Source organism: Leopardus geoffroyi, chromosome X (genome assembly GCF_018350155.1).
Source record: "Leopardus geoffroyi isolate Oge1 chromosome X, O.geoffroyi_Oge1_pat1.0, whole genome shotgun sequence".
NCBI lineage: Eukaryota > Metazoa > Chordata > Mammalia > Carnivora > Felidae > Leopardus > Leopardus geoffroyi.
The window spans coordinates 42,550,844-42,578,805 of NC_059343.1; the positions used below are offsets into that span (position 1 = coordinate 42,550,844).

The 27,962-nt window shown below is 45.3% G+C and overlaps 1 protein-coding gene and 1 pseudogene across 2 annotated transcripts; one reads left to right on the forward strand and one right to left on the reverse strand.

Annotated features, from left to right (window-relative positions):
• Positions 1–743: 743 nt before the first annotated feature.
• Positions 744–27,732, reverse strand: LOC123594355 (annotated as a pseudogene).
• GLOD5 (glyoxalase domain containing 5) lies at positions 8,147–15,621 on the forward strand. 2 transcript variants are annotated; one of them, XM_045471515.1, is made up of 4 exons: positions 8,147–8,244; positions 10,981–11,118; positions 13,135–13,290; positions 14,576–15,621. In XM_045471515.1, exons 1-4 carry the CDS (start codon positions 8,182–8,184, stop codon positions 14,699–14,701), a joined length of 483 nt encoding a protein of 160 aa, XP_045327471.1. In that variant the 5' UTR covers positions 8,147–8,181; the 3' UTR covers positions 14,702–15,621. The 2 variants fall into 2 exon arrangements, with proteins under 2 accessions (XP_045327471.1, XP_045327470.1); XM_045471514.1 differs by lacking the exon at positions 8,147–8,244 and having other exon boundaries at positions 10,787–11,118.
• Positions 27,733–27,962: the final 230 nt, after the last annotated feature.

Genomic DNA, 27,962 nt, shown 5'->3' on the forward strand with positions numbered 1-27,962 from the left:
CACCCAGCATGACATCAGCAACAGAGCTAAGCCTGGAAACTGGACCTATGTGGACCCCTGCTCTGTCTTATAAGGAGTCCCTTGTAAACACTCAGAGTAACTTCAAAGACAACTAAAATGACCTTGATCACAGAGGGAAGAGAGATTTTTGCCCCCAGCCATTGGTAGGAGACTTGAGTCAAGTAGCCTTTGGACCTCTCCCCTTCAAGACTCAGTGGGCCTTCCCTGTCATGTTGCTAGGTTCCACAGCCTAGACCCCACGTCCAGGTCAAGGCCACACGGCCGCCAACATTTACAGTGTATTTTCAGACTACTGAGCTCAACTCCTTCTGTACCAAAGAAGCAACAGGCCCAGAGAGGGCAAGGGACAGAACCCAAACCACACAGCAGCTCCAATGCAAAGCAAGGGCTAGAACTCAACTCACCTTGCCTCCAGTTCTGTGGTTCTATAGCCAATGTTTTCCACCACCTCCCTATAATCCTTACCCCCATTCCCTCCCTTTCCACTACTCCATCCCCAATTTCTTCAGGTGGTAAGTGGAGGGCCCCTGTTCTTAAGGAGCATAAGTCCCTCCCCTGGACCAAGGGGATGGATTATTATTGGTTTAAACCAGTCATAGCAATTTTGCTTCCTTTGGATAGTGACAAACTGTGGAGGGAATCTGGTGCAGTTTTGGCTAATGAGATATAAGGGATATTCTATAGGGAGGGCTGTCCACACCAAATAAAAAGACAATGCCTCATTAGGAGAAAGCCTTTGTTCTGATCTCTTTTTCCTGCATTGGATGCAGATGTGACATCTAGAAGTACAGCAGCCATTCTGGGACCATGAGGCAAGAAACATGAAGAAAAAGGTCAGCAGGCTTAAAGATGGTCGTGATGAAAAGTGAAGGAAACTTTGACTCCTCTTACAATATTATTGAACCTGAGACTGTCAATCTCAAATTTCCTGGTAATGGGAAAAAATAAACCCCTCTCACTGGAAGGCACTCTGGCAGAGCTTTCTGTTCATTACAGGGGGAAGAATGCCTGAGAAAGACCCTTTTCACATAATCTCTTAACTACCTTTTGGGACAGCCAGGTTAGGTCATAGCACACCATTTTTACGAACAAGGAAACTGAGCCACAGAGCCTATGTGGTTTAAATGTCTTCCCTGAAGTCCTCACAAACTGGACCTGGTGGAAAGGCAGGCATTTTCCTTGGGGGTAAAAGTATACTTCCTAAGCAAACACTGCCGCAGCACATTGCACGGGCCTATGTTTGTAGGAACATCAAATGGCCCTGAACGTGGCCATGGTTGGGAAGCCCTGGCTGCTGCCCCACTGGTTCTTCTGGGGCTTTGTCCTGGGAGAAGTGCTTGGACCAGTGGTGAGCAGGAAGCATGTTGGGTCTCAGTCACTCAGCAGCAGGTGCCACAACCTAAGGAGAAAAAGAAATCCTCTATTGGAGACATTTAGTGAAATCAGAGCTATCTTTAATCCATCTACGGAAAGGAGTAGGTGAATTATACCAACCCTTGATGTACCCTGAAGCCCCTTATTAAAGCCACGCCAATGGGGCACTTGGGTGGTTCAGTCGGTTAAGCGTCCAACTCTTGATTTCAGTTCAGGTCACGATTTCATGGTTCATGGGGATCGAGCCCATGTTGGGATTCTCGCTGCCCCTCCCCTGCTCATACCCTCTCTCAGTCTCTCAAAATAAATAAATAAATAAATAAATAAATAAATAAATAAACATTTTGAAAAAATAAAAACTAAATTAATAAAAAAAATAAAGCCATGCCAAGCCACAGAGCGACAGAGCCTCATTCTCCTGTAGATCTCTGAAGAACAGGGCTCTGCATCCAGGGCCCCCTGCAGTGGAGCCAGTGCAGCTTGGAGGTGCAGGTGATGTCCTCCCAGCCCCTTCACCCTGGCCAGAGCTCTGCCTGCTGTAAAAGAAGGAAGACCAGGGGCGCCTGGGTGGCGCAGTCGGTTAAGCGTCCGACTTCAGCCAGGTCATGATCTCGCGGTCCGTGAGTTCGAGCCCCGCGTCAGGCTCTGGGCTGATGGCTCAGAGCCTGGAGCCTGTTTCCAATTCTGTGTCTCCCTCTCTCTCTGCCCCTCCCCCGTTCATGCTCTGTCTCTCTCTGTCCCAAAAATAAATAAACGTTGAAAAAAAAATAAAAAAAAAAAAAAAAGAAGGAAGACCAGCTCCTTGAAGCCAGGAGGCCCTCCTGGGAGAGTATTCCCCCGCCCATGAGGTCCTCAGCTTACAGAGCCCATTTCTGCAGAGGATTTGATCCACACAACACTACGTGTGTATGCAGGAATTCATTCTTCAATAATGGACCAATGCCACAATGTCAGTGGTTTCACTCTCTGCTGGAGCTGTAGACCTCCAAAAGATGGACCAAGAGCAAATGGAGAGAGCACCGCTGTTCCTGAAGGACACACATCTTTTTAGCTCAAGTCATTTGGGAGGACTGGTCGCGTAGCCCCACCCAGGTGCAAGGGGGTGCGTGTGTGGGAAATGTCATGTAATTTCTCGTTAGGCAGCGCTTTGCAACAACTCAACATTTGGGCAGATGAAGCATAACATTTGGGGACAACCAGCTGTCACTGTGACACGCTGTCAGATGGGCACTATCTCCAAGAAACCTGAGGATCAGTACAGGCATGTGACTTGCTCAAGGTGACACAGATCCATGATTACAAACTAGGTGTCCACTCTCCCAGCTCCTTGCCCCATACCACCTTGACCAGCCAGCTCACTGCCTTGAATTTTAGGAAGAGTCCTAGGCCTGGTGTTTTATTTTACAAAGTGGTTTCAGGGCACCTGGGTGGCTCAGTGGGTTAAGCTTCCGACTTCAGCTCGGGTCATGATCTCACAGTTCATGGGTTTGAGCCCTGCATTGGGCTCTGTGCTGACAGCTCGGAGCTTGGGGCCTGCTTCGGGTTCTGTGTGTGTATCTCTCTCTCTGCCCCTCCCCCGCTCATGATCTGCCTCTCTCTCTCAAAAATAAATAAATGTTAAAAAAAAAAAAAGCAGTTTCAGCTTAAGAACTTCACCCTAAAACTGTCTTGGCAAAGGAGATGGGACACAAATGATCCCCCTTTCACAGGTAAGGAAACTGAGTAAGATCAACTCTGAAGAGAAATGAGAAACTCTAGGTCATAGGCACTGCAGACCTTCCAAGCAACAGATTATAGATATTTCTCTTCCTCAGGCATCCACAACACCCCTGAAAAGAGTCTGTCTTTGGGGTCTTCCAAGGCAATTAATAGTGAGGCCCACATTCTAGAGCTTGTCCTGTGCATGGCTCAGGTGTGTTAAAAGATAAGATGAAGCACATTTAAATTTTCAGGACTTTATTGGAGCAGAAGTCAATTGGAACTAGGCAGGGCCAAACCGGAAGTGGTTAGGAAGTGGACAGGAGCCAGGTGCAAGTCTTTTATGGGACAAACTGGAAGCAAAGGGAGATTATTTGATTGGTTATAGCTGAAGCGGTTGCTCTTCTAGGGGAAAGCCTACTTGGCTATTTGCAATTGGTTGTTCTTAAATTTCGATTTCTTGGATACAAGTTCTGGCTTAGGTTTTGGTTTGCTTTACTGAGGCTACAAAGGCATCAGAGCCACCTCAGTCTAATGGCCTCCTTGTTTAAGTACTTTTAACAGGTGGTATTCAAACTTTCTCCTCTTTTCATTATTTTTTATTTTTTTAATGTTTATTTATTTTTGAGAGAGACAGAGACAGAATGCAAGTGGGTTAGGAGCAGAGAGAGAGGGAGACACAGAATCTGAGCTCCAGACTCTGAGCTGTCAGCACAGAGCCCGACATGGGGCTTGAACTCATGAACCGTGAAATCATGACCCGAGCCGAAGTCCGACGCTCAACCGACTGAGCCACCCAGGCACCTTAATCTTTCTCTTCTTTTGAAAACAAATTTTTTTTTTAATTTTTTTTTTCAACGTTTTATTTATTTTTGGGACAGAGAGAGACACAGCATGAACGGGGGAGGGGCAGAGAGAGAGGGAGACACAGAATCGGAAACAGGCTCCAGGCTCTGAGCCATCAGCCCAGAGCCTGACACGGGGCTCGAACTCATGGACCGCGAGATCGTGACCTGGCTGAAGTCGGACGCTTAACCGACTGCGCCACCCAGGCGCCCCTGAAAACAAATTTTTTAAATGTTTATTCGTTTTTGAGAGAGAGACAAACAGTGTGTGAGCAGAGGAGGGGCAGAGAGAGAAGGAGACAGAATCCGAAGCAGACTGTCAGCACAGAGCTTGATGCGGGACTGGAACTCATGAACCGTGAGATCGTGACCTGAGCCAAAGTCGGTTGCCTAACTGAGCCACCCAGCCGCCCCTAAAACTTTTTTTCCAACATTTATTCATGTTTTAGAGACAGAGTGCTAGCAGAAGAGGGGCTGAGAGAGGGACACAGAATCCAAAGCAGGCTCCAGGCTCTGAGCTGTCAGCACAGCCTGATGCATGGTTTGAACCCAAGAACTGTGAGATCCTAACCTGAGCCGAAGTCAGACATTCAACCAACTGAGCCACTCAGGCACTCCTAAACTTTCTCCCCTTAATCAGGGTCAACAAATGCACACCTCTAGCATCATTCCCTCCCTAATCTGTGTGACCCCAGGAGCGTCCTCTCATTCTGTGTGACATCATGAACGTACACACCCGTGTGTGTGATGCCAGAGGTGTCCCCATCCCAGTGTGTGTAACTCCAGCAGTGTCCAAAACTCAATCTGTGTGACCACAGTTGTGTCCATACACCAGTATGTGTAATCCCAGGAGTGCCCACCTCCCAAGTTGTGTGACACCGAAAGTGTCCACACGTTAGTCTATGACAGTGAGTATTCAAACCCTCATGTGAGTGACTCCAGAAGTGTTAAGTCCCCAGCATGTGTGATTCCATGACAGTCTGTTCTCCTTTCCGTGTGACCCCATTAGTGTCCAAATATCCATTTGCGTGACTGCAGGGATGTCTACACCCAGTCTGTGTGACCCCAAGACAATTCACATCCTGGTTTGTGTGATCCCATGGCCATCCACACTATAGTCTGACCTCAGCAGTGTCCACTCCTAAGTCTATACCAGGGAGTATCCATCAATCACTCTGTGTGACCACAGGAGTGTCTGCACCTCAGTTTCTGACCTGAGGGGTGCCAACACATCATTTATTTGACCAGGTAACTGTCCCTACCTCAGTCACTACAATCCCAGGAGTGTCTACTCCTCAGTCTGTATAACACCATAGATGTTCACATCCCAGTCTATTTAACACAAAGAATGCCCAATCCACAATATGTGTGCTTTTAGGAGTCTCCATTTCCCGGTGTTTTTAACTTAAAGAGTCCCAAACTCCCCCTGTGTGACCCCAGAGATTTCCACTCTCCAGTGTGTGTAACAGAACCATTGGAGTGTTCACACCTCTGAGTGACCCTATGTCTGTCCACACTCCAGCATGAGTGACTCCAGGAATGTTCAAACCCCCATCTTTGTGACATCATGTCTGTCCACACCCATTCATTCTTACCTCATAGTCGTCTACACCTTAGGCTGAGTCCAGGAGTGCCCACATCCCAGTCTGAATGACCCCAAAATCTCCACAATCCAATCTGCTATCTGACCCCTGGAATGTCCACACCCTGGCATGTGTGACCCTGTGAATGTCTATTAGCCAGTCTGGGTGACTCAGGAGTGTATACTCCCTAGCATGTGTGATCCCAGAAGTGTCCATATGCAAATCTGTTTGACCCTAGGACCATCTGCTTCCCACTTTGTTTGACTACTCTAGTGTCAACATGGTAGTCAATCTGACCCCAGAAGTGTCTACTACCCACTCTGCATGACCTCAAGAGTGTGCAGACTTCAGTGTGTATGATTCAAGGAGTAACCACTCCCTACGGTGTGTGACTTCTGGATTGCCCAGACCCCCATCTGAGTAACCCAAGGCTGTCCACCCCCTAGAGTATACTACCTCATGTGGTGGCCACACCCCATCTATGTGGCTCCACGACTGTTCACACTCCACTCTGTGTGACGCCAGAATTATGCACACCACTATCTCTGTGACCTGAAGGGTGTCCACATGATGGTATATTCTAAGACAGTACTGAATTCCTCAGCATTGCTACTCCCCCACACCCTCTGTGGATGTGACCTGAGAGTGGATGTTCCTACCTAATTCAGCGGATCATTGTGTCCCTAGCTCCGGCCCACACCACCAAGTGACCTCTTCTATTCCTATTTCCCCTCACTCTCTCCAGTGGACCATTCAATTCCCATAGCTTCCTCCCCAACCACACACATATATATATCCACATTCCCAAATAGACCATCCCAGCCCCAGACCCTGCAGATTTTGTAGAGAGCAAAGACCAAGACAGCTAGCCTCCCACGACAGACTCCAGCCTGCAGGGAGTAGTGGAGAGGAAGCCAGTAAAGGCACCATTAATGGGAGTAAAACCTTCCAGGATCTTGTGAAACATTTATGGAAATCAACATTTTACACCCTCTTCCTCCCCAACTAGAATGTCAGCTCCATGTGGGCAAGGACATTTGTCCATCTAGTTCTTTAATGTCACCGCAGCATCTAGAACAGCAGTCAGTACACAGAACGCACTCATTAGGTGTTTGGTGAATGAATGAACCCTCTGACCCCTCAATTCCACTTCTAACTCTAACATGCATGTACATTTTCAGAGCTGTGTGCACAAGGCTGGTAGGAGCCAACAATTGGGACAACCTTGTAAATGTCCACCTATAATATAGCCAGTGACTTTCACAGAGTGACATGAATGCTGGGGGTTCATATTCTACCACAGAGCACCCGCTGGGTGTGAGACAGAATGAGTGAGACCTGTGTGTGCCTTCCACAGGACAGGCTGTTGACAAAGAAAAGCAGGTGGGGGCTGGTTATGGTGACACGTGTGCGCAAGTGTAAGGAAACACCAGCAACTGTCCTCAGTGGTAATTTTTGGAGACTGGAGGATGTCCTTGTAGTCTATATACTGATGTACTGTTGAAACTTTTTATGCAAACCTATATTCATGTATTATAAGGGGAAAATAATATGCTAAAGTCAATAAGCATAGCACAGAGAACTTGTGTGTGTGTGTGTGGGGGGTATATCTGGGGTGTGCCTAGGAAAATTTCAAACTCACATGCCCCATGCCCCAGGAGCTAGACAAATAAATCACCCCCACCACCACCCCCACACACAGGGAACTCAGTTCAGGGTAAGGTAAACAACAGTGGGACTGATGAATGTTCCCTCTCAGCAGTGTTGGGAGAGGGCATGGTAAAGGGATGACTGGGGATGGGGAAAACCTGAAAGTTCACACCCTGAAAGAATTCAGAAACACTGCACCCTGGGACACAGAGCACTTAACAGCTTAGAGATCTCGGCTCAGAAACAGACCCATAAGCCAGAGTGGTCATATCTTAACCCAGATAGCTTTTAACTTCACACCATGGACACAAACTCTGACTCCCAAATAGATCAGGGGTCTCATATTCTGGGGACACAAGCCTAAGGAGACCAGAGGTCTCACACCCTAGAATAAAGATCCCCCCACCATACTTGGGATGGGTGATTTTTCTGTGTTATTACAAAGCAATCCCTTACACATACACCTTGTTATGGACCAAATGTTTGTGTCCCCCCAAATCCTTATGTTGAAGCCCTAACCCCCAGTGTCATGGTATTCAGAGGTGAAGCCTTTGGGGGGGGGTGTTTAGGGTTAGATGAGGTCATGAGGGTGGGGTCCTCATGATGGGATTGATGCCCTTATAAGAAACCAGAGCCTGCTCTTTCTCTCTACCATGTGAGGACACAGAGAGAAGGTGGTCCTCTTCAAGCCAGAAAGAGAGATGTTACCATAATGTGATCCTGCTAGCACCTGATCTCAGCCTTTGGGCCTCCAGAACTGTGAGAAAACTAATTTCTGTTGTTTAGGCCCCCCAGTCTGTGGTGCTTTGTTATGGTGGCCTGAGCTGACCAAGTCACACCTTAAGCTTTTACTTTCACGCCCTGAGTTTTATATCAGAGTTCTTATATTGCCGACTTCTGTTACCACCAGCAGTCCTCAGCCTGGGGCCCTCCCATTTCTGCCCCTTGATCTCTAGGCACTGAGCCAAAGGGTTGTCTGGAGGCTCCAGGGCAAAGACACCTAGCCTGCCATGCTGTGCCGTCTGCCCTCCAGGCTGCCAGCCAGGATGTGGGGCAGGACTTTGGAGAAGCAGGTGAGTGGGGTGATCCCAGGGGCCTGGGGCATAGGTGTTTGCCCCAAGGCTGGGGATTGCCTAGCCCAGGCCTGGTAACCGGTTTCCTTTCTCTGTGGGCTATCCTGAAGTGCGGACATCCATTTTCCCGGTCCTCCTCTCTCTTCCTCTTTCAAAGACAAGCAGAGGGCAGCAGAGGGACATGGAAAGGCTCTGTTGTAACTCAGTCAGACTGCAACACGTCTGCAGGAGTGGCCCTGAGCTGAGGGATGACTGCTTTGCTCCCTCAGGGTGGCTCCAGGGAGCCAGTTTGGCCAGGAACATCAAGATGGGGCAGTGTGGGAAGGGGCCAGAAAACAGGGCACTGACCTTGACTTTGCCAGGAGAATTCCAGGGGCCCCTGACACCCTGAAGGAGACCTTGTAGAGGATTCTGTAGAAAAAGAGGAGGCAGGAGGGAGGACATCGTGTTCTGGGCACTCTATTATATAGAAAGATTTGCTGTGGGGAATAAGATGGATTACATTTCATGTAGTGCTTAGAACAGGGCTTGGCAAAGAGTAAGCCTTATATGATTACTATGTCCTGATGACCTTTTTATAAACCAGCCTCCCTCACCTCTCCTCAACAACCCTGAACTATCTGGCCCTTGCCTTCTCCACCTACTCATGCCTCACTCACTCTTGGATTCTAAACCACACTGGCCTTCCTCTGGGTCCTTAAGAGAACCAGCCCTGCTCATCCTTGAATTTGTGAGGATGGAGTTCCTTCTCTGCAAACCAGAATCTGGGGAGTGAGTCTGAGCTGGCAGGCACTGAAAATGGGAGGAATGGGTTGAGTTGATTTCCAATAGACTACCAAAATTGGGGGTTATAGCTAAAGCTGTGCTTAGTGGGTAATCTATAGTTCTAAATGCAGAGATGAGGAAAATTGAAAACCAATGATCTGAGCTTCCTTATCAAGAAGCTAGAAAAGGAACAGCAAATTTACGTTTGTGAAAGTGGAAGGAAGGAATTATAAAGAGCAGAAACTGGTAAAATAGAAAGCAAACATACATTGAAGAAAATTGACAAGGTCATAAATTCATTCTTTGAACAGATTAATAAAATATTAGTAATGTCTGTTTTCTCTCAAATTTTTAACAGAAAAAAATATAAATTACCAATATCAGAAATGAGAAGGGGGTGCTATTACAGACCCTACAGACATTAAAAGGTTTTTAGCATTCTACTTTATTTTCAATGGAGCCCAAATGCCAGTCATTTTCTCATTATACTGCTTCTGTGTCCCTGTGGATCCTCTGTATCCACCAGGACAGTAAAACTCAGCAACATTGCTAACACCTCTTCCACTCATGAAAATACAACAGCACAGCATTTTTTACAGTTGGGGCTCAGTGAAATCAATTGTTTAAAAGGTAATGGTTTGAATAGAATGGAACACAGTGGGATGGAATGAATATAATAGTATAGGGTAAAATGGAATGGAATGGAATGGAATGGAATGGAATGGAATGGAATGGAATGGAGTAGAGTAGAGTAGAGTGGAGTAGAAGTCAGACTTTGTGCTAGGCGCTGGGCCTAATTGTTGTAGTAGATATCCACTAATTTAACAGATATTACTGAACATCTGCTAGTTGTTTGGGACACAGTGGGGAACAAAACAGAGAGAAATCTCTACCCTTATGTAACTTATATTCTAGTCCTAGAGACAGATAATAGCATATGCATTAGATATGCATAAGGCCCTGAGGCCAAAGATACAAAGATTGCTCTTATGAGAACAGGCAAAAGACAATGTAGCTTGGAGTTCAAAAGAAATGGATGGGGCTGTAGAAACTAAGGGCCATGGAAGGGAATCTGAAATTTAACAAGATGACCAGGACAACATCATCATCATCGTTGACTCTTATAGCACTTGCTATGTGTCAGGCATTGTTCTAAGCCCTTAAAAATACAATTTTTTTTAATGTTCACAATAATCATATATATATATATATATATATATATATATATATATATATATAATCATGCACATTTTACAGAAGGAAACCAAGGCACAGCAAGATTAATTAAACATCAGTCTGGCTCCCCAAATCTGTTCTATTAACCACTATATTGTGCTATAGTGCCAGACCACAGGCACCTTATAATCCTGTAGCACATGTAGTGTAAATGTACAAATTACTAAAGAATGCAAATCAAGAGAAAGGTCAGGTGGGAAGTGTGCTGAGGGCAGGAAGTAAGAAGGGGGGAGGTGTGCCCTCCCTCTAGGTATCAAGGTGAGTCTGGAAATACACATGCCTAGAAACATTTATTTCATCTGAGATGCTCCCTTCCAGTCCTGGCATAGCTGAGGAGTGAGAAAAAAGGGTACTGAGTAAAATTGGCCAACAGAGGGCTTGTACTTTTAGGGGTTGGGGCTCCTCTGTGTCCTGTCATTCCTTGCAAAAGATATGAATTCCAGCTTGGGGACAACAAGAGAGGGTTTTTTCTTGGTCTCCACTTCCCTAAACTTCATCCCTAGCCCTCTGGAGGGAGAAAGAGAATAAGGAAACAGTAGAGAATGATCATGGCAGACTCTTGTGAATCTACACATGGGTGATAAGACTCTCCTCAAGTTTTTTCCCAGGACTTTTTCCTGGAAATGGGGTTGAGGAGGAAGTATAGTCATTGTGGAGATGAGGGGAGCTGAGAAGGAAACAGGAAATTTGGGTGTGACCAGTGGCAATGTGATCTCTTTTGAATTTTTTTTTAAGTCATGGAGGAACAGCAGTCAGACTCCTTCCCCATGTCTTATCCATAGACTGGACCACATTGTGATGACAGTAAAGAGTATCAAAGACACCACGATGTTTTATTCCAAGATCCTGGGCATGGAAGTCACAACTTTCAAGGTAATCACTTTCCCATATGCAAATTGCAAGTGAAGTAGAATTTGGTTATAATATTTTTCAGCCCCCTTCCCCTCAAAACAAAACAAAACAACCTCAGAGGAAATCTGTGAGAAAACTGCAAAGGATCGGGGCGCCTGGGTGGCGCAGTCGGTTAAGCGTCCAACTTCAGCCAGGTCACGATCTCGCAGTCCGTGAGTTTGAGCCCCGCGTCGGGCTCTGGGCTGATGGCTCAGAGCCTGGAGCCTGTTTCTGATTCTGTGTCTCCCTCTCTCTCTGCCCCTCCCCCGTTCATGCTCTGTCTTTCTCTGTCTCAAAAATAAATAAACATTAAAAAAATAATTTAAAATAAAAAAAAAATGCAAAGGATCAATGTAGGAGATTCCAAATTCTAAATAGTGGAACTTCCAGAGACAGAATGGAGAAAAAGGTAGGGAGGAAATTGTCATAAAAGTAATGCAAGAGAACTTTCCAGTCTTTGTGTGGAAGAGTATCCAGCACATTGGCACTTAGATATGTTCTTGGGAAGTTACAGAACATCAAAGTGGAAATGAATATCGTAAGAGCTTTCAAAGAAGTTAAAAAGAAAAGTAGTTAGGGGCACCTAGGTGGCTCAATCGGTTAAGTGTCCAACTATTGATCTCAGTTTAAGTCACGATCTCACAGTTCATGAGTTCGGGCCGTGCATCAGGCTCTGCACTGATTGTGTGGGGCCTACTTGGGATTCTCTCTCCTTCTCTCTGCGCCTCCCCTGCTTGTGTGCTCACTCTTGCTCTCTCTCTCTCTCTCAATAAATATTTTAAAAAATTAAAACTATATTAAAAAAAAGAAAAGTAGTTCAACTACAAAGGGAAAAGAAATATGCAGATACCAGATTGCCCATGAGTCACATCAGAGACCAGAAGACAATAGAACAATTTCAAGATTTTTTTTTTAACTTTATTTTGAGAGAAAGAGAGAGAGAGATCATGTGCAAGCAGGGCAGAGGCAGAGAGAGAGAATCCCAAGCAGGCTCCACACTGTGAGTACAGAGCCTGACCTGGGGCTCAAACTCACGAGGCGTGAGATCATGACCTGAGCCAAAATCAAGAGTTAGATGCTTAACCAACTGAGTCACTTAGGCACTCCAAATTTCAAGGTTCTGAGGGGAAAATTTCAACTTAGAATTCTATGTGCAGCCAAACTATTAATCAAGGTGAGTGTAGAGTAAAACATTCTTAGATATATGGGTTTCCTGGCTGGCTCAGTCAGTAGAGCTTAAGACTCTTAATCTCGGGGTTGTGAGTTTGAGCCCCATGTTGGATGTAGCGAGTTTACTTTAAAAAAAAAAAATGTTTATTCATTTTTGGGGGGGGGGCAGAGGATCTGAAGTGGGATACAACGCTGACAGCACAGAGCTATATGCAGGGCAGGAACCCACAAACCATGAGATCATGACCTGAGCTGAAGTCAGACGCTCAACTGACTGAGCCACCCAGGTGCCCCTAAAATTTTTAAAATACTTTTTAAGTTTACTCACTTATTTTTGAGAGAGAGAGAGAGAGAAAGAAAGAGAGAGAGAGAGAACAAGTAGAGGAGGGGCAGAAAGAGAAGGGGACAGAGGGTCTGAAGCAGGCTCTGTACTGACAGTAAAGAGCCTGATGTGGGGCTCAAACTCACAAACTGCTAGATCATGACCTGAGCCCAAGGTGGATGCTAAAACCAACTGAGCCACCCAGGCACTGCACAAAATTTTTTTCTATTTTTAAGATAGGGAGATAGAGAGCAAGCAGGGGAGGGGCAGAGAGAGGGAGACAGAGAATCCCAAGCAGGTTGAGTGTTGTCAGCTCAGAGCCCCATGTGGGGCTCAAACTCACAAACTGCGAGATCATGACCTGAGCCAAAATCAACAATCAGACGCTTAACTTACTGAGCCACCCAGGTGCCCCAGGGAGGTTGTTTTTAATTAAAAGCCCCATTTTACCTTTTTTTTTTTTTAACCTTGGAGGTTGTTCTCAGTTGTTCTTCCTTCCCAAATAGGGCGACCGGAAAGCATTGTGTTTTGGAGACCAGAAATTTAACCTCCATGAGGTGGGAAAGGAATTTGAACCCAAAGCTGCTCACCCAGTTCCTGGCTCCCTGGACATATGTCTGATCACAGAGGTACCTTTGGAGGAAATGGTCCAGCACCTCAAGGTGAGTTGGACATCCATTCTTTTTGAGAAGCTGCTGCTGGTATGGTGAAAACAGAATGCATGACCCAGCTGGGTGTTCCTCAAACTTCAGACATAACAGGTTTTGTCATATCCAGATCATACCTGTATACAACCGTTTGCTCGTTCTTTTTCCTGACATCATTTTTTCATGTAAACAAATACATTTACATCACTCTTGTAAAGAATACAAACCTAAATTCTTTTTACATAAATGCATTTATGTAAAAAGCAAATGTTCAACCAAGTACATGAACAGACCATTATATCTTGACACAAAGGGAAGTTAACTGTAAAAACAAACAGCTATAAAAACACCAGTCATTAGATTCTATCCACTTCCTTTCTCTGAACCCTCTGGGCTTGATGTTACAAAGGGAGATTTGGCAAATGGTTGGGGAGGTGCTAAGGACTTGGTAGCATCCACCAGAGACTTTCTTCTTGATAGAATCAGAAGGATTGAAATAGGGGGCACCTACCTGGTTGGCTCGGTAGGAAGAGTATGCAACTCTTGACCTTGGGGTCCTGAGTTCAAGCCGCACATTGGGTGTAGAGATTACTTAATAATAAAAACAAACAAACAAACAGGGCGCTTGGATGGCTCAGTTGGTTAAGCATCCAACTTCAGCTCAGGTCATGATCTCACAGTTTGTGAGTTCAAGCCCCGTGTTGGGCTCTGTGCTGACAGCTCAGAGCCTGGAACCTGCTTCTGTGTTTCCCGCTCTCTCTGCCCTTCCCCCACTCATTCTCTCTCTCTCTCAAAAATAAACACTTAAAAAAAGGAAAAAGAGAATTGAAATAGGATTGAAGAGGGAATATTTAATTTGGTGTATTTCTAACACTTAAAATGGTTTAATGTAAAGGAAGCATTGGTTCCCCTTTTGGGGAACACAGAATAAGGTCTTGCATATATTCTTTCTTTGGAAAGTATCAGTGAAAAAGTCTGGTTTGGAAGTAAAGTGGGGGAAAGCATAGGGGCTAAGAATATGGGCTTTGGCCCAGACTACCTGGGTTTGAATTCTGGCTCTGCCACTTACTAGATAATACTAGGCACCATTTTATCATCCCCATTTTACAGATTAGGAAATTGAGGTACAGAGCAGTTAGGTACCATGATCGAGGCCACACAGCTGGTAAATGGCCAGAGTGAGGGAGGGGAGAATGGAAGGAGATGAAGTCAGAAAGGTATCAGGGGTCTTCTAAGAATCGAATTTTGGTCTCATACATGGACTGTGATGAATGACTTTTGTGTTCTCCTCCCACTTCAGGTTTGTGATGTCCCCATTGAGGAGGGTCCAGTCCCCAGAACAGGGGCCAAAGGACCCATTATGTCCATCTACTTCCGAGACCCTGACAGAAACCTGATTGAGGTGTCCAACTATATCTCCTCATGATTGAGGCTGGCCCTCTGCCATTCTGTTCCCTGTGATGTCTCCCTCTCCCTTTCTGCCTGCAAACTCTCACCCAAGCCCAGAGATCTCCAAGGACTGAGGACTTCGGCACTTCATTCTTCCTACTGGGGGGACCTGAGTTGGGTTTGGGACCAAAATTACATGTCTCAATGTCCTCCATCCAAGGCTCCCCTAATAAATTAACAACCTCTCGATTAATATGAGCTCTTCATTATTATTGTCTCAGTGCTATGTATGAATGTTTGTCCAGGGTGTGAGGTCTCTGAGCTGTTTGGGGGTCAGTGACCAGGGTATGACATCTCTGAGGACCAAATCCAGGGTCATCCCCTTGGGATTCAGGGCCCCTGACAGACTGTCCTTGTTAGTGAGCCCATCCTTTCTCATCCTTTTGGAATTCACCTCATCCCTTCCAAGTGCTGCTTCCTGTGTCCTCCACCCCATAGGCTTCACTGAACCTCAAGATCTCTGTGAGTTCCACGGAACCTTCAAGGACCACCCCAAGTGATACTACCTCCTCCTGGAATGCCTTACCTGATCTCACCCCCAGGGTATGTGGTGCTGTCTACCTTTGGATCTGGCAGGTCCAGATTCATCTTAACTGAGGCTCAGCTCCTGACAGAGTAGACAGGACTGGGACAAATTTCATCGGTTTCTGCCTCCCCCTCCCAACACTATCCATTCAATCAACTAATAAACACATATTGAGCACCCACTCTGTGCTTGGCCCTGTTCCAGACATTGGGGAGACAGTGTTGAACAAAAAGGATAAGCATACCTAGGTTTGGGGAGTTGTCATTCTAGTAGAAGAGACAAAATAAATAAAATTAAGTAAGGAAAATATGGGGCACCTGGGTGGTTCAGTTGGTTATGTGTCCAACTCTTGATTTTGGCTTAGGTCATGATCTCAGGGCTCAGGAGATTGAGCCCCACAACGGGTTCATGCTGACAGCACAGACCCTGTTGGGATTCTCTCTCCCCCTCTCTCTGCCCCTCCCACCACTCATGTGCATTCTCTCTCTCTCAAAATAAATAAACTTAAAAAAAAAGTAAAGAAGGGCTGCCTGGGTGGCTCAGTTGGTTAAGCCTCTGAGACTCTTGATCTCAGCTCAGGTCTTGATCTCAGGGTTGTGATTTCAAGCCCCACGTTGGGCTCCATGCTGGGCATGAAGCCTACTTAAAAAAAAACAGTAAGGGAAATATGAAGTATATTAGAGGATGATAAATACTTTGGAGCAAAAGACAACATGGAAAAGAGGGAATGCAGATAAAAATTGCTGGGGCAGTTTCTAACGTGTAATAGGATGGTGGGGGGAAACTTCACTGAGAAGCCATTTGCATGCAGGTCCAAGATGAGGGAAGGAGGTGCACCAATAGCTGGAGGAAGAGCATAACAAGCAGAGAGAACAGGCAGTGCAAAGGCCCTGAAGCATGAACGTGCCTGGTGCATGAGGAACAGTGAGGCCAGTGCAAAGTGAGCAGTGAGTGGAGGGGGGAGCAGCAGGAGGTGAGGTCAGACACGGGCTGGGAGACTGATTGTGTAGGGTATCATGGGCCACGGAGAGAACTCTAGCTTTTACTCTGAGTGACAGGGGAGCCACGGAAGGGTCATGAGCAGAGGAGGGCCATGATCTGACAGGTTTTAACAGGCTCCCTCTGGCTGCTGTGAAGAAAATAGGCTGTAGGTGTGAGGGCAGGAACAGAGGACTGTGAGGGGGAGGCTACTATAGTGGTCCAGGCAAGCGGTGCCGTGCCGGCAGGGGAGGTGATAAAAGGTGGTTAGATTATGGAGATACTCTGAAGACAGAGACTGGATAAGTTCACCAAAAGAGAAACTGTCAACTAGAGAAGAGGTCCAAAGACATTTAGAGTTCTGAAACAAGGATTAACCAGCAAATGCGGCAGGCAGTGAGGAAAAGGAAAGAGTACAGCATCCTGAATGAATGAGTGATGGATAAAGGAGCATGTATGACAGTCTTTTGATGTGAGCAAGCCTCTAGTCTTGTGGACTCTAGTCTCTAAACAGTCCCCAGCTGGCGGTTCAGCCAGACCCTATGAGTGAACCCCCAAAGAGCCCCCCCAAACGAAAGAGAGGATGTGTAAGGATGTGAGTTTCAGCATGTGAAAGGCTTTGCCAAAAACTGTAGCAGGCTTCCTGCCTGTTTTTAATTTTTTACTATTTATTTTGGCAATTAAATACGTATTAAGATAACATAAACTCTAATACAGATTTTCAGCATAATATAGATATCACACATTTCTCCTAGTAACAGATGATAGCCAGATGAATCACAACAGTAGAAGAATCTAGAACAATAATTTTGTTAGTAGGAGTCTTCCTAGAAGTCAGCAAACCTAACCCACTCACAGATGAGTAAACTAATGAACAGAGAAGCTGGCATTCTCTACAAATGTTTAGGGCACTGACCATGTGCCAGCCATGTACTTGGTGCGGGTCATGTAAAAGTAAACAGAACGTGGTAACTGTACTCAAGGAACTCATAGCCAGGCTAGTGGGCAATGGTGTCCAATAAGAAAGAAATTAACACACAGTCTAATCAGTATTGTGAGAACAGCCTGCTCAAGCTACAAGATGCACCCAATCCAGGTTCGGGAGCAGCTCTGCAAAGGTCAAGTGTGAGCTGACCTAGGAAGGATGCACAGGAGTTACATAGATAAAGAGGCAGTGAAACAATGTCCCAGGATGGCCATGGTGAGGGAAAGCATAGTGCATTTAGTTAATCAAAGGAGTTCAAGTACAAGGGAATTCCAGTCGTGGACTTTGGAGACAACAGTCTACTGACTCCCAGTTCAATGCTATTTTTAGAATACTATCTGCCTTTCTAGGTCTCCTGACAAGTCTGTGATGATTAAGCACATATATCAACATTCTTGCATAGAAAAAAGGAAGCATACGTGGCTCATGCTTACCTACGTAGAGACATTAAGATTTTCAAACCCTCTTGTTTAAGATGTCTCTCTGAGGGGCGCCTGGGTGGCTCAGTCTGCTAAATGTCTGACTTTGGCTCAGGTCATGATGTCACAATCCGTGGGTTCAAGCCCTGTGTCGGGCTCTGTGCCAACAGCTCAGATCCTGGAGCCTGCTTCAGATCCTGTGTCTCCCTCTCTCTCTGCCCCTCCCCTGCTCATGTTCTCTCGTCTCTCTCAACAATAAAATAAAAACATAAAAAATTTAAATAAATAAACATTAAAAAATTTAATAAAATAAAATGTCTCTTTGAGGGGCACCTGGGTGGCTCTGTTGATTAAGCATCTGACTCTTGATTTCGGCTCAGGTCATGATGTCACAGTTCATGGGATGGAGCCCCGCATGGAGTTCTCTACTGACAGCACAGACAGAGCCTGCTTGGGATTCTCTCTCTCCCTCTCTCTGTCCCTCCCACATGCGCTCTCTCACTCTGAAAGTAAATAAACACTTTTAAGTTTCTATTTGAGGAATAATTACTCTGTATTATAGCCTTTCATTTCCTCCCCAAACTTACATCAATCAGATCATGTCACAAAGCTCTTAAGTCTGGAAGAGATTTTTGAGGAATCACTTTGTCGGTGGCCAAGGGAGCAGGAGACAGGGCAGGGGAAACAGTCACCACCCTGGCACAGGCAATAAAGGGGCCATTATCTGCAGAGAACTCAAAAATTAATAATAAAACTGATTAAAATCATTCTGCATTTTATCATCACCACAGGGCAGCAATTCAGCAATTCTCAGCAATGTCAGTAATGAGACCCTCCTCCCTGCCAAGGCAAACTGCTTGTGCTGATGCTCACCCCACGTGTGCCACCACACTTAGATACACCTGCACATGCAGAAAGCACAGCACCCACACAAACTATACAAACGTCTGCAATCTCCATCTTAGCTATCTCTTCTGTTCATATTACTACACATTCTCCATTCCACCCCATTCTATATACGTAGCTTGAGTAGTCAAAATCATACATACAAAAAAAAAAACCCACATCAATGTTTATCTTCCTTCAATTATGATATTTATCGCCAATGACGTTTCTCATTTCTCAAGTCTCAAATCCCTCTTGAGCTGGGGATGATGCCCAATGCTGCCACTTCTGCATTCATGGGCTTACCAGGTGCAGTTCACACTCATCCTCTCTGGCTGGGCCACCTGGCAGGTGCTTAGCAGGGTAAACACCCAGGGGTCTTTAATGCCCAGCTGCATGTTGAAAAACTGCATGCACAGTATCACAGTTTTGGTGAAGGCTTTCTGGACAGGATAACCATTTTTAACTGTATAAATGCCAACCCAGATTTCATATGATCTAGCTGACTTTCTGTCAGACCACTTCTGGACCTTGATCTGCTCCTGGGGCCCCCTATGGAGAACTAGTCATCAACTAGTCCTCAAAGGTGGCATTCTGAGGAAAGTCTAGAGGGTCCCAGGGGTCCATCAGGGTGATCTTGGCGCACTGCTTGGTGGCTTATTCAATCTGAAACATCACTCCATCCTTATAGAACAAAATTTTTCAAATAATCTCTTACAGGGGATTAGCACCTTCTAATGGTTGATCCCATCATAGGAGAGCAGGGCATGGCTACTGTACCTGCTGCTCTGTCGTACAGAAACTAGTGGCCCTCCTACTGCTGTGGTGCCTGGCAAGGGTACAGGGTCCCTGGGGCACTGCTGGTTGCAACCTCCAGCACTACCACCCCCAGGCTACAGAGGCCACCCAGACCCAGAGGCCATCCAGCAGCTAGGCACCCAGGGCCGCCTGGGCAACGCTTCCTATTTTTAAAAGACAGCTTGCATAAATAAACTTAAAAGCGGGGGGAGGGGTGCCTGAGTGGCTCAGTTGGTTTAGTGTCCAGCTCCTGGTTTCGGCTCAGGTCATGATCTCATTTTGTGGTTTTGAGCCCCACATAAGGCTCCGCACTGACAGAGAAGAGTCTGCTTGGGATTCTCTCTCTCTCCCTCCCCTGCTCTCACTTGCGTGCTCTCTTGCTCTCTCTCTTAAAATAAATAAATAAACTTAAAAAAAAAAAAAGACAGCTTGCCTTGGACCCAGATGTCATATGCCTGGAGATAGATGATTTATGAAAGGAAGAAAGGAAATAGAAATGAGGGAAAGAAGGAGAAAAGGAGGGAGGAAGGGAGGGAGAGTGGGCGGCAGGTGGGTAAATGAATGAATACGTACATAGATGAATGGATGGATAGACGGGTGGGTGGGTGAATGAATGGAAAGATGGACTAATATCCTCTGCCCCCGGAGAAACTCTTTCACATTTGTGTGCACAGACAGAGAAGTATGAGTTTGTAAATTGCAGGTGTGCTGTAACACAGAAAAGTCTGGAAACAACCCAAATGTCCATCAACAGATGAATGGTTAAACAAACCATGATACATCCATTCCATGGAATACTACTCAGCCATAAAAGGGAATAAACTTATGAGGTCAGCACTAACCTAATACCAAAACCAGACACAAACACAACAAGAAGACTATAGACCTGTATCTCTTATGAATATAGATGCAAAAATCTTCAACAAAATACTAGTAAATAGAATTCAGCAATATATAAGAAGGATTATACACCATAACCAAGTGGGATTGATCCAAGAAATGCAAGATTTGCTCAACATAAGAAAACCAATGTAACATACCATATTAATAAAGGACAAAAACCACATGATCTTCTCAACAGATACAGAAAAAGCATCTGACAAAATTCAATACCGTTTCATTTATAAAAGTACTCAGCAAACTAGGAACAAATGAGAACTTCCTCAACCTGATAAAGTGAATATACAAAATGGGGTGCCTGGCTGGCTCGGTAGAGCATGCAACTCTTGATCTCAGGGTTGTGAGTTCAAGCCCCATGTTGGATATAGAGATTACTTAAAAAAAAAAAAAACTACACTGAAATTTTTATTTTATTTTATTTTTTTTTCCAACGTTTATTTATTTTTGGGACAGAGAGAGACAGAGCATGAACGGGGGAGGGGCAGAGAGAGAGGGAGACACAGAATCGGAAACAGGCTCCAGGCTCTGAGCCATCAGCCCAGAGCCTGATGCGGGGCTCGAACTCACGGACCGCGAGATCGTGACCTGGCTGAAGTTGGACGCTTAACCGACTTCGCCACCCAGGCGCCCCAACACTGAAATTTTTAAAAAGTGCATCTATAAAAAACCTATAGCTAATATCATACTTCATGATGAAAGACTAAAAACTTTCTCTTAGAGATCAGGAACAAGACAAAGATGTCCCTTCTCACCACTTCTATTCAAGAACATACTGGAGGTCCTAGTCAGGGCAATTAGGCAAGAAAAAGAAATAAAAAGCATCCAGATTGGGGAAAAAAAAGAAGTAAAACCATCAGTATTTGCAGGTGACATGATCTTATACAGAGAAAATCTTAAGGAACCCACAACAAAACCATTACATATATATGTGAGACTACGTTTTATGTATATATGAGCCCAGCAAGGTTGCAGGATACTAGATCATACAAGATTTAATCATATTTCTATATACTTGCAACGAACAATCCAAAAATGAAGAAAACAATTCCATTTACAATAGCATAAAAAAGAATAAACTACTTAGTAATAAATTTAACAAAAGATGGGTAAGACTTGTATACTTAAAAACCATAAAACACTGTTGAAAGAAATTAAATAACACTGAGGTGCCTGGGTGGTTCAATCAGTTAAGTGACCAGCTTTGGCTCAGGTCATGATCTCACAGTTTGTGGATTCGAGCCCTACATTGGACTCTCTGCTGTCAGTGCGGAGCCTGCTTCAGATCCTCTCTCTCTGCCCCTCCCCTGCTTGCTCTCTCTCGCTCTCAAAAACAAATAAACATTCAAAAATTAAATAAGACTTAAATAAATGAAAAGATATCATAAATTCATGGATTGGAGACTTTATAGAATTAATATGGTAATACTCACCAAACTGATCTACAGGTTTAGTGCCATTCATATCAGAATCCAAGCTTGCGACAAACTGATCCTAAAATTCATATGAAAATGGCATGGACCGAGAATGGCTACAACAATCTCATAAAAGAAAAACACATTTGGAGGACTCACACTTTCCGATTTAAAAATGTACTACACGGCTGTAGTGATCAAGGTGATGTGGTACTGGCATAAAAACAGATAAATAAATGGGGCACCTGGGTTGCTCAGTTGGTTGAGCATCCAACTCTTGGTTTTGGCTCAGGTCATGATCTCATGGTTTCATGGGCTTCAGCCCCGTGTCAGGCTCTGTGCTGGCAGCGTGGAGTCTGCTTGGGATTTTCTCTCTCCTTCTCTCTCTGTCCCTCCCCTACTCATACTGTCTCAGTCTCTCTCAAAATAAATAAACTTAAAAAAAAAGATATATAAGTCAATGGAATAGAATTGAGAGTCCAGAAATAAACTCATACATTATGGGCAACTGATTTCTGACAAGCATGCCTAGACAATTCAATGGGGAAAGAACAATCTTTTCCACAAATGGTGTTGGGACAACTGGATATCCACATGCAAAAGAATAAAACTGGACCTCTATTTCACACCATATATAAAAATTAACCAAAATAAAGAGAAGACATGAATGTAAGAGCTAAAACTATAAAACTTTTAGAAGAAAACATGCATAAATCTTTGTGACCTTGGACTAGGCAATGGTTTCTTAGATATGACACCTAACACATAAGCAACCAAAGAAAAACTAGATAAATTGGACTTCATAAAAACTAAAAGCTTTTGCACTTCAAGGGGCAAAAGAAAGTAAAAGAGCAACCCAACAATTGGAGAAAATATTTTCAAATCACATATCTGATAAGGGACTAGCATCTAGAATATATAAAGAACTCATACTACTTGACAAAAAGATAACCCAATTAAAAATGGGCAAAGGATCTAAATAGATATTTCTCTATGGAAGACCTACAGATGTCCAACAAGTACATGAGAAGATGCTCAACATCATTAGTCATTAGGGACATCAAACCAAAAACACAATGAGATGTCACATCACACCAACTGGGATGACCAGAATCAAAAAGAGAAACAATATATGGGGCGCTTGGGTGGCTCAGTTGGTTAAGTGTCGAACTCTTGATTTGGGCTCAAGTCATGATCTTGCAGTTGGTAAGTTTGAGCCCCATAGCGCAGAGCCCACTTGGAATTCTCTCTCCCTCTCTCTCTGTTCCTCCCCCTGCTCTCTCTCTTTCTCTCAAGATAAATAAACTTAAAAAAAAAGAGGGGGCACCTGGTCAGATAAGCATCTGGCTTTGGCTCAGGTCATGATCTCATGGTTCGTGAGTTCAAGTCCTGCATCAGGTGAGCTTGAGCCCCCCTTTGGGTGAGCTTGTTCTCTGCTTCAGGTGAGCTCATGCCCTGATTTGGTGAGAATGAGCCCTGCTTTGGGTGAGCTTGAGTCCCACTTCAGGTGAGCCCCACTTCTCTCTCTTTCCCACTCTCTGCCCCTCGTGGGATTTTCTCTCTCTCTCTGCTCCTCGATCATTTGCACCCTCTCTCCAAAAAAAAATTAAAAATGTAAAAAAAGAGAAACAATACCAAGTGTTGGAGAAGATGTCGATAAATTAGAATCCTCATACAACTGCTGTGGAAAATCCTTCTGCAATTTCTCAAAAAGTTAAACACAGAACTGCCGTATGGCCCCACAACTCCATTCCTAGATATATACCCAAGAGAACTGAAAATATACACCCACGTAAAAACTTTAACATGAATGTTTATAGCAGCATTATTCACGATCCCCAAAATTGTCAACTTACTAAACGAATGGACAAGCAAAATGTAGAATGTTCACACAATGAAATATTATTCAGCCATAAAAAGGAATGAAGTTTTGATCTATGCTACAACGTGAATGAACCTTGGACACTTTATGCAAAGTGAAAGAAGTCAGTCACAAAAAGCCACATATTATATGATTCCATTCATATGAAAAGTCCATTATAGGCAAATCTATGAGACAGAAAGTAGATTAGCAGTTTCCAGGGATTGAGGGGAGACAGACAATATTATGAGGAATGCCTGCTGATAGGTACAGGATTCTTTTTGGGATGATGAAAATGTTCTGGAATTAGACAGTGGTAGTAGTTGTATAACCTTGTGACTGTACTAACCACTGAAATGCACCCTTTAAAAGGGTGACTTTTGGGGTACCTGGGTGGCTCAGTTGGTTGAGCGTCCAACTCTTGATTTCAGCTCAGGTCATGATCTCATGGTTCATGGCATCGAGCCCCACGTCAGGCTCCATGCTGACAGCACAGAGTCTGCTTGAGATTTCTCTCTCTCCTTCTCTCTGCCCCTCCCCTGCTCACACGTGCACATGCACTCTCTCTCAAAATAAATACTTAAAAATAAGTACATAAATAAGTAAAAGGGTGAATTTTTTTTTAATTTTTTTTCAACGTTTATTTTTATTTTTGGGACAGAGAGAGACAGAGCATGAACGGGGGAAGGACAGAGAGAAAGGGAGACACAGAATCGGAAACAGGCTCCAGGCTCTGAGCCATCAGCCCAGAGCCTGACGCGGGGCTCGAACTCACGGACCGCGAGATCGTGACCTGGCTGAAGTCGGACGCTTAACCGACTGCGCCACCCAGGCGCCCCAAGGGTGAATTTTGTGGTATGTGAATTACATCTCAATAAAAAAGAATTAACTATTAATACATACAACAATGTGGATGAATGTCACAAACATTAAGTAGAACAAAAGAAACATAACTATATGGTTCCATTTATATGAAGTTCAAAAGCAAGCCGAAAACCCCACTATTGTATGCTGTTTATGGATACATACGTATGGAGTAATAGAATAAAAATATATATGAGGAAGATAAACACCAAACTCAAGGTAGTGGAAGGAGAAAGGAAAATAGAATTTGTGTAAGAACTTTAACTGTATCTGTAATAACATATTTCTTTTAAAAGTATCTGAAACAAATGAAGCAGAATACTAATGTCTGACAAGGGTGAATGGTTGTTAAAGTATCCTTTATACTTTTCTCTTAAAAAAATGAAACGGGCATCTGGGTGGCTTAGTTGGTTGAGTGCCTGACTTTGGCTCAGGTCATGATCTCGCATGTTCATAAGTTTGAGCCCCATGTTAGGCTCTCTGCTATCAGCGCAGAGCCCGTTTCGGACCTTTTGTCTCTCTGTCTCTCCCCAGCTTGCACGTGCTCTCTCAAAAAACAAACATTTTTGAAAAATGAAAAAGAAAAACCAACAGTTCGGTTCTGAGACAAACATTTGACTCCTCAGCCAGGCTTTGATGTTTCCTCTCTGCACTACTGACACCAAGGAAACTTAGGTTCTGCCCCTGCCTTGGTGGATTCCAGTCTGGAAGAGGCACAAATAGTCCACATGCTATGGGCACAGAGAAAGCTCTAGAAGATGCCAGGAAGAAGGGAATCAGTCAAGGAAGCCTTTTAGGAAGAGAGGATGTTGGAGCTGAGTCTTAAATGGAGGCCTGACAGAGAGGACGCTTGGCCTAGACACCCCACCCCCACCCCCACCCCCACCCTTGTGGGTCTCTCCCAAAGCCTGGCCTGGCCCTGCCGATTCCCTTATCTGCCCACTCCCAGCTGCCTCCCTGCTGGCTGAACTGTCGCCCACAGACTTCTGGGCCTGTGCCCCCTCCACGGGGATGGGGGAGGGAATGGGGTGAAGGTTGGCCTCAGAGCCTCAGGGTTTCTGGCTCTTGATGGAGGCAGGGCTCTGAGGCCCCCACTCCCCACCCTTTACTTCCCTTCCTAAGCCCTTTCTCTACTCCAGTTATGAAGAAATAGGCTGCGTCCAGTGGCCAAACTCTTGTCTGAGATGTGCCTCCAGCCTGTCCTTCCTGAGGAGGACAGATTTCCCTACCTTGCTCCCAATACTGCAACTGCTGTTTCTAATGAAAATAACAATGAGAAGAATTACCATTACAGAGTTTGTCACTTATGGTGTGCCAGGCAGGACCTGTGTTGAGTGGCCCCTCGACAACATTCGCTGTGGGTTCTATGATTGTACCCATTATCCAGGCAAAGAAACTGAGGCTCAGAGGGTGGCCAGCCCAGGAATCACACAGCAAATCAGTGTCAGAGTTGAGACAAGAACACAGGGCCTCGGACAAACATCTTCATTCTCTGAGCCTACTCCCAATCTGGAAGATGCGGGAAATTATATGCACTTATACCACCAGGACCTGGTGAGAATGGGATAAAATTAGGCATGGAGAGCATTTCGCACAGTGCCTGGGGAGGCTCAGCCAACAACACTGCTGTTGTTATTACTGTATTAGTGCTAAAAGAAGTATTTGTATCAGAATTAGTATTCGTATGGCTGTGGCTAGAATCGGAATAATAATTATTAGATTTAAAATTAGTATTACTACCACTATTAAGATTAGCATTAGTGCTAACATCAATATCAGAATTAGGATTAAATATCAATCAATTAAAATTGATATTGGTGTTGCATCTTATCAGCATTATTACTAGAATTAGTAGTGCTAATAAAAAAGGTTCAAGTACTATCCCTTGTATACAGTAGGCACTCAGTAGATAAATAAGAATACCTAACATTTATTGAGATTTCAGATTCAAGTGAGTTAAAATCACTTAACGGATTAAATCTCATGTAGCTGTCCCAATCACCATATGGAGTAGCCACTATTATTACCCCATCTCTACAGATGAGGAACTGAGGTCCAGAGGGGCCAGTAACTCGTCCAAGGCCACACGGCCAGTCGGTGGTTAGGGCAGTCTATAAACGAGGGCAAGTTGGCTCCAGAGTGGAAGTCCTGAAAGCATTGCCACTTAAGTCCCAGGGGTCTTTATACCCCTTCTTACTCATGAAGGCTCAGCACAGGACGTGGCACACAGTGGGAGCTCAATAAATGCAAAGTCATAGCCCTGCTCTCTTTCCTCCTCTAACCTCCAATTTTGCTTATAAGGACAATGAAGCCCGTGGAGGCAGGATGGGGATGGCAAGCTCCTTGTGGGGTAGCCAGCAGGTGAGCAGGCCCCACGGGCCCAGGGATGCATCACTGCCCTGTGCCCTTGGCAGGTCTCAGTTTCCCCATCTGTAGAATGGATGGTCAGGAGAGTGCTCTGTCCTGTGGAGTCCTGGGGCCACAACTGGGTAGTCTCACCCCTGCTCTATGGGGTAAGTTGGACACAACTTACCCAAGCTGTGGGTCCCAAGTTGGACACCTACTGTGTGCACGTGCATCCATTGATTTTACATGGAGAAAGTGCTCAGAACAGGACTGGCCTGGGGTCTATGTCAGCATGAGACACTGGTTGTTGTCACTCTTGTTACTATTTGGGGGAGGGAGGAAGGGCAGAAAGGTAGGGACTGAGGTGCAGAAGTTCCGGAGGTCCCTCTCAGCAAGTTGAGGGTAGAGCCACAGATCACAGGGATCACGTCAACCCTGTCCCACCCACACCAGCACCACCTGCCCAGGGTATACCCCAGCCTGACACCTGGTCTCATGGACTTCCTCTCAGACTCTGTGCATACCTCTCTGTCTCTGTCTCCCTCTCTACATCATCTTTGTCTCCCTTCTCAGTTTCTCCACCTGTGTCCTTGGCCTCTGTTGCTTTCAGGCCATATCTTTTGCCTTCTGTCCTTCTCTATGTCTCCTTCTCTTTGCGTCTCCCTCACTGTTTTGGCTCTCTTGGTGTCTCTCTCTCTCCTCTCTGTCTTGCCTTTCTTTCTGTGCCCCTCTCTGCCTCCTTCCAGCTCTCACTTTTTCTGTGTCTTCCCATTTCCATCTCTTTCTGTCTCTCTCTGTCTCTTGCTCTCTGCCCCTCTCCCTTCTCTATCCCTTCAGTTCTTCCCTTCCCCCACCCTATCCCACTCCTCAAGAACCTGCAGAGAAACCAACCCTGGGTCCCACTTGTTTCCCGCCTCCAAAGCAGCATGGCGGGCAATAAGTTGAGGCCACTGTCCCTGGGTGGCCCCCCGAGCCCCGCCCCCCATCCCAAGACAGCCTGTTACCGCGGAGCCAACAGCCACAGTCTCCTCCATCTGATAAGACTTATCTGCTGCCCCAGGGCAGGCCGGAGCTGGCGTAAGCCCCAGTGGGGCACTGAGTGTGCCCCTGCCTCCTGCCAGTCCTGGCCTGGGCTGGCCCCCAGGCTGAGCCTGGGTTGTCAAGATGTCCCATGGCCTCTGGTTCAAACCCCACCGAACATCTCTGAGCCTCATTCTTCTTGCCTGCAAAATGGGTACAATCACATCCCTCCTCTCCCTGTGGC

Bases quoted from the DNA above. Each gene is read 5' to 3' on its own strand.
- GLOD5 (XM_045471514.1), top strand. From the start codon at position 10,903: ATGAGGGGAGCTGAGAAGGAAACAGGAAATTTGGGTGTGACCAGTGGC. The intron at 11,119-13,134 runs GTAATCACTTTC...CTTCCCAAATAG, and splicing joins TGGAAGTCACAACTTTCAAG to GGCGACCGGAAAGCATTGTG. The intron at 13,291-14,575 runs GTGAGTTGGACA...CTCCCACTTCAG, and splicing joins AAATGGTCCAGCACCTCAAG to GTTTGTGATGTCCCCATTGA.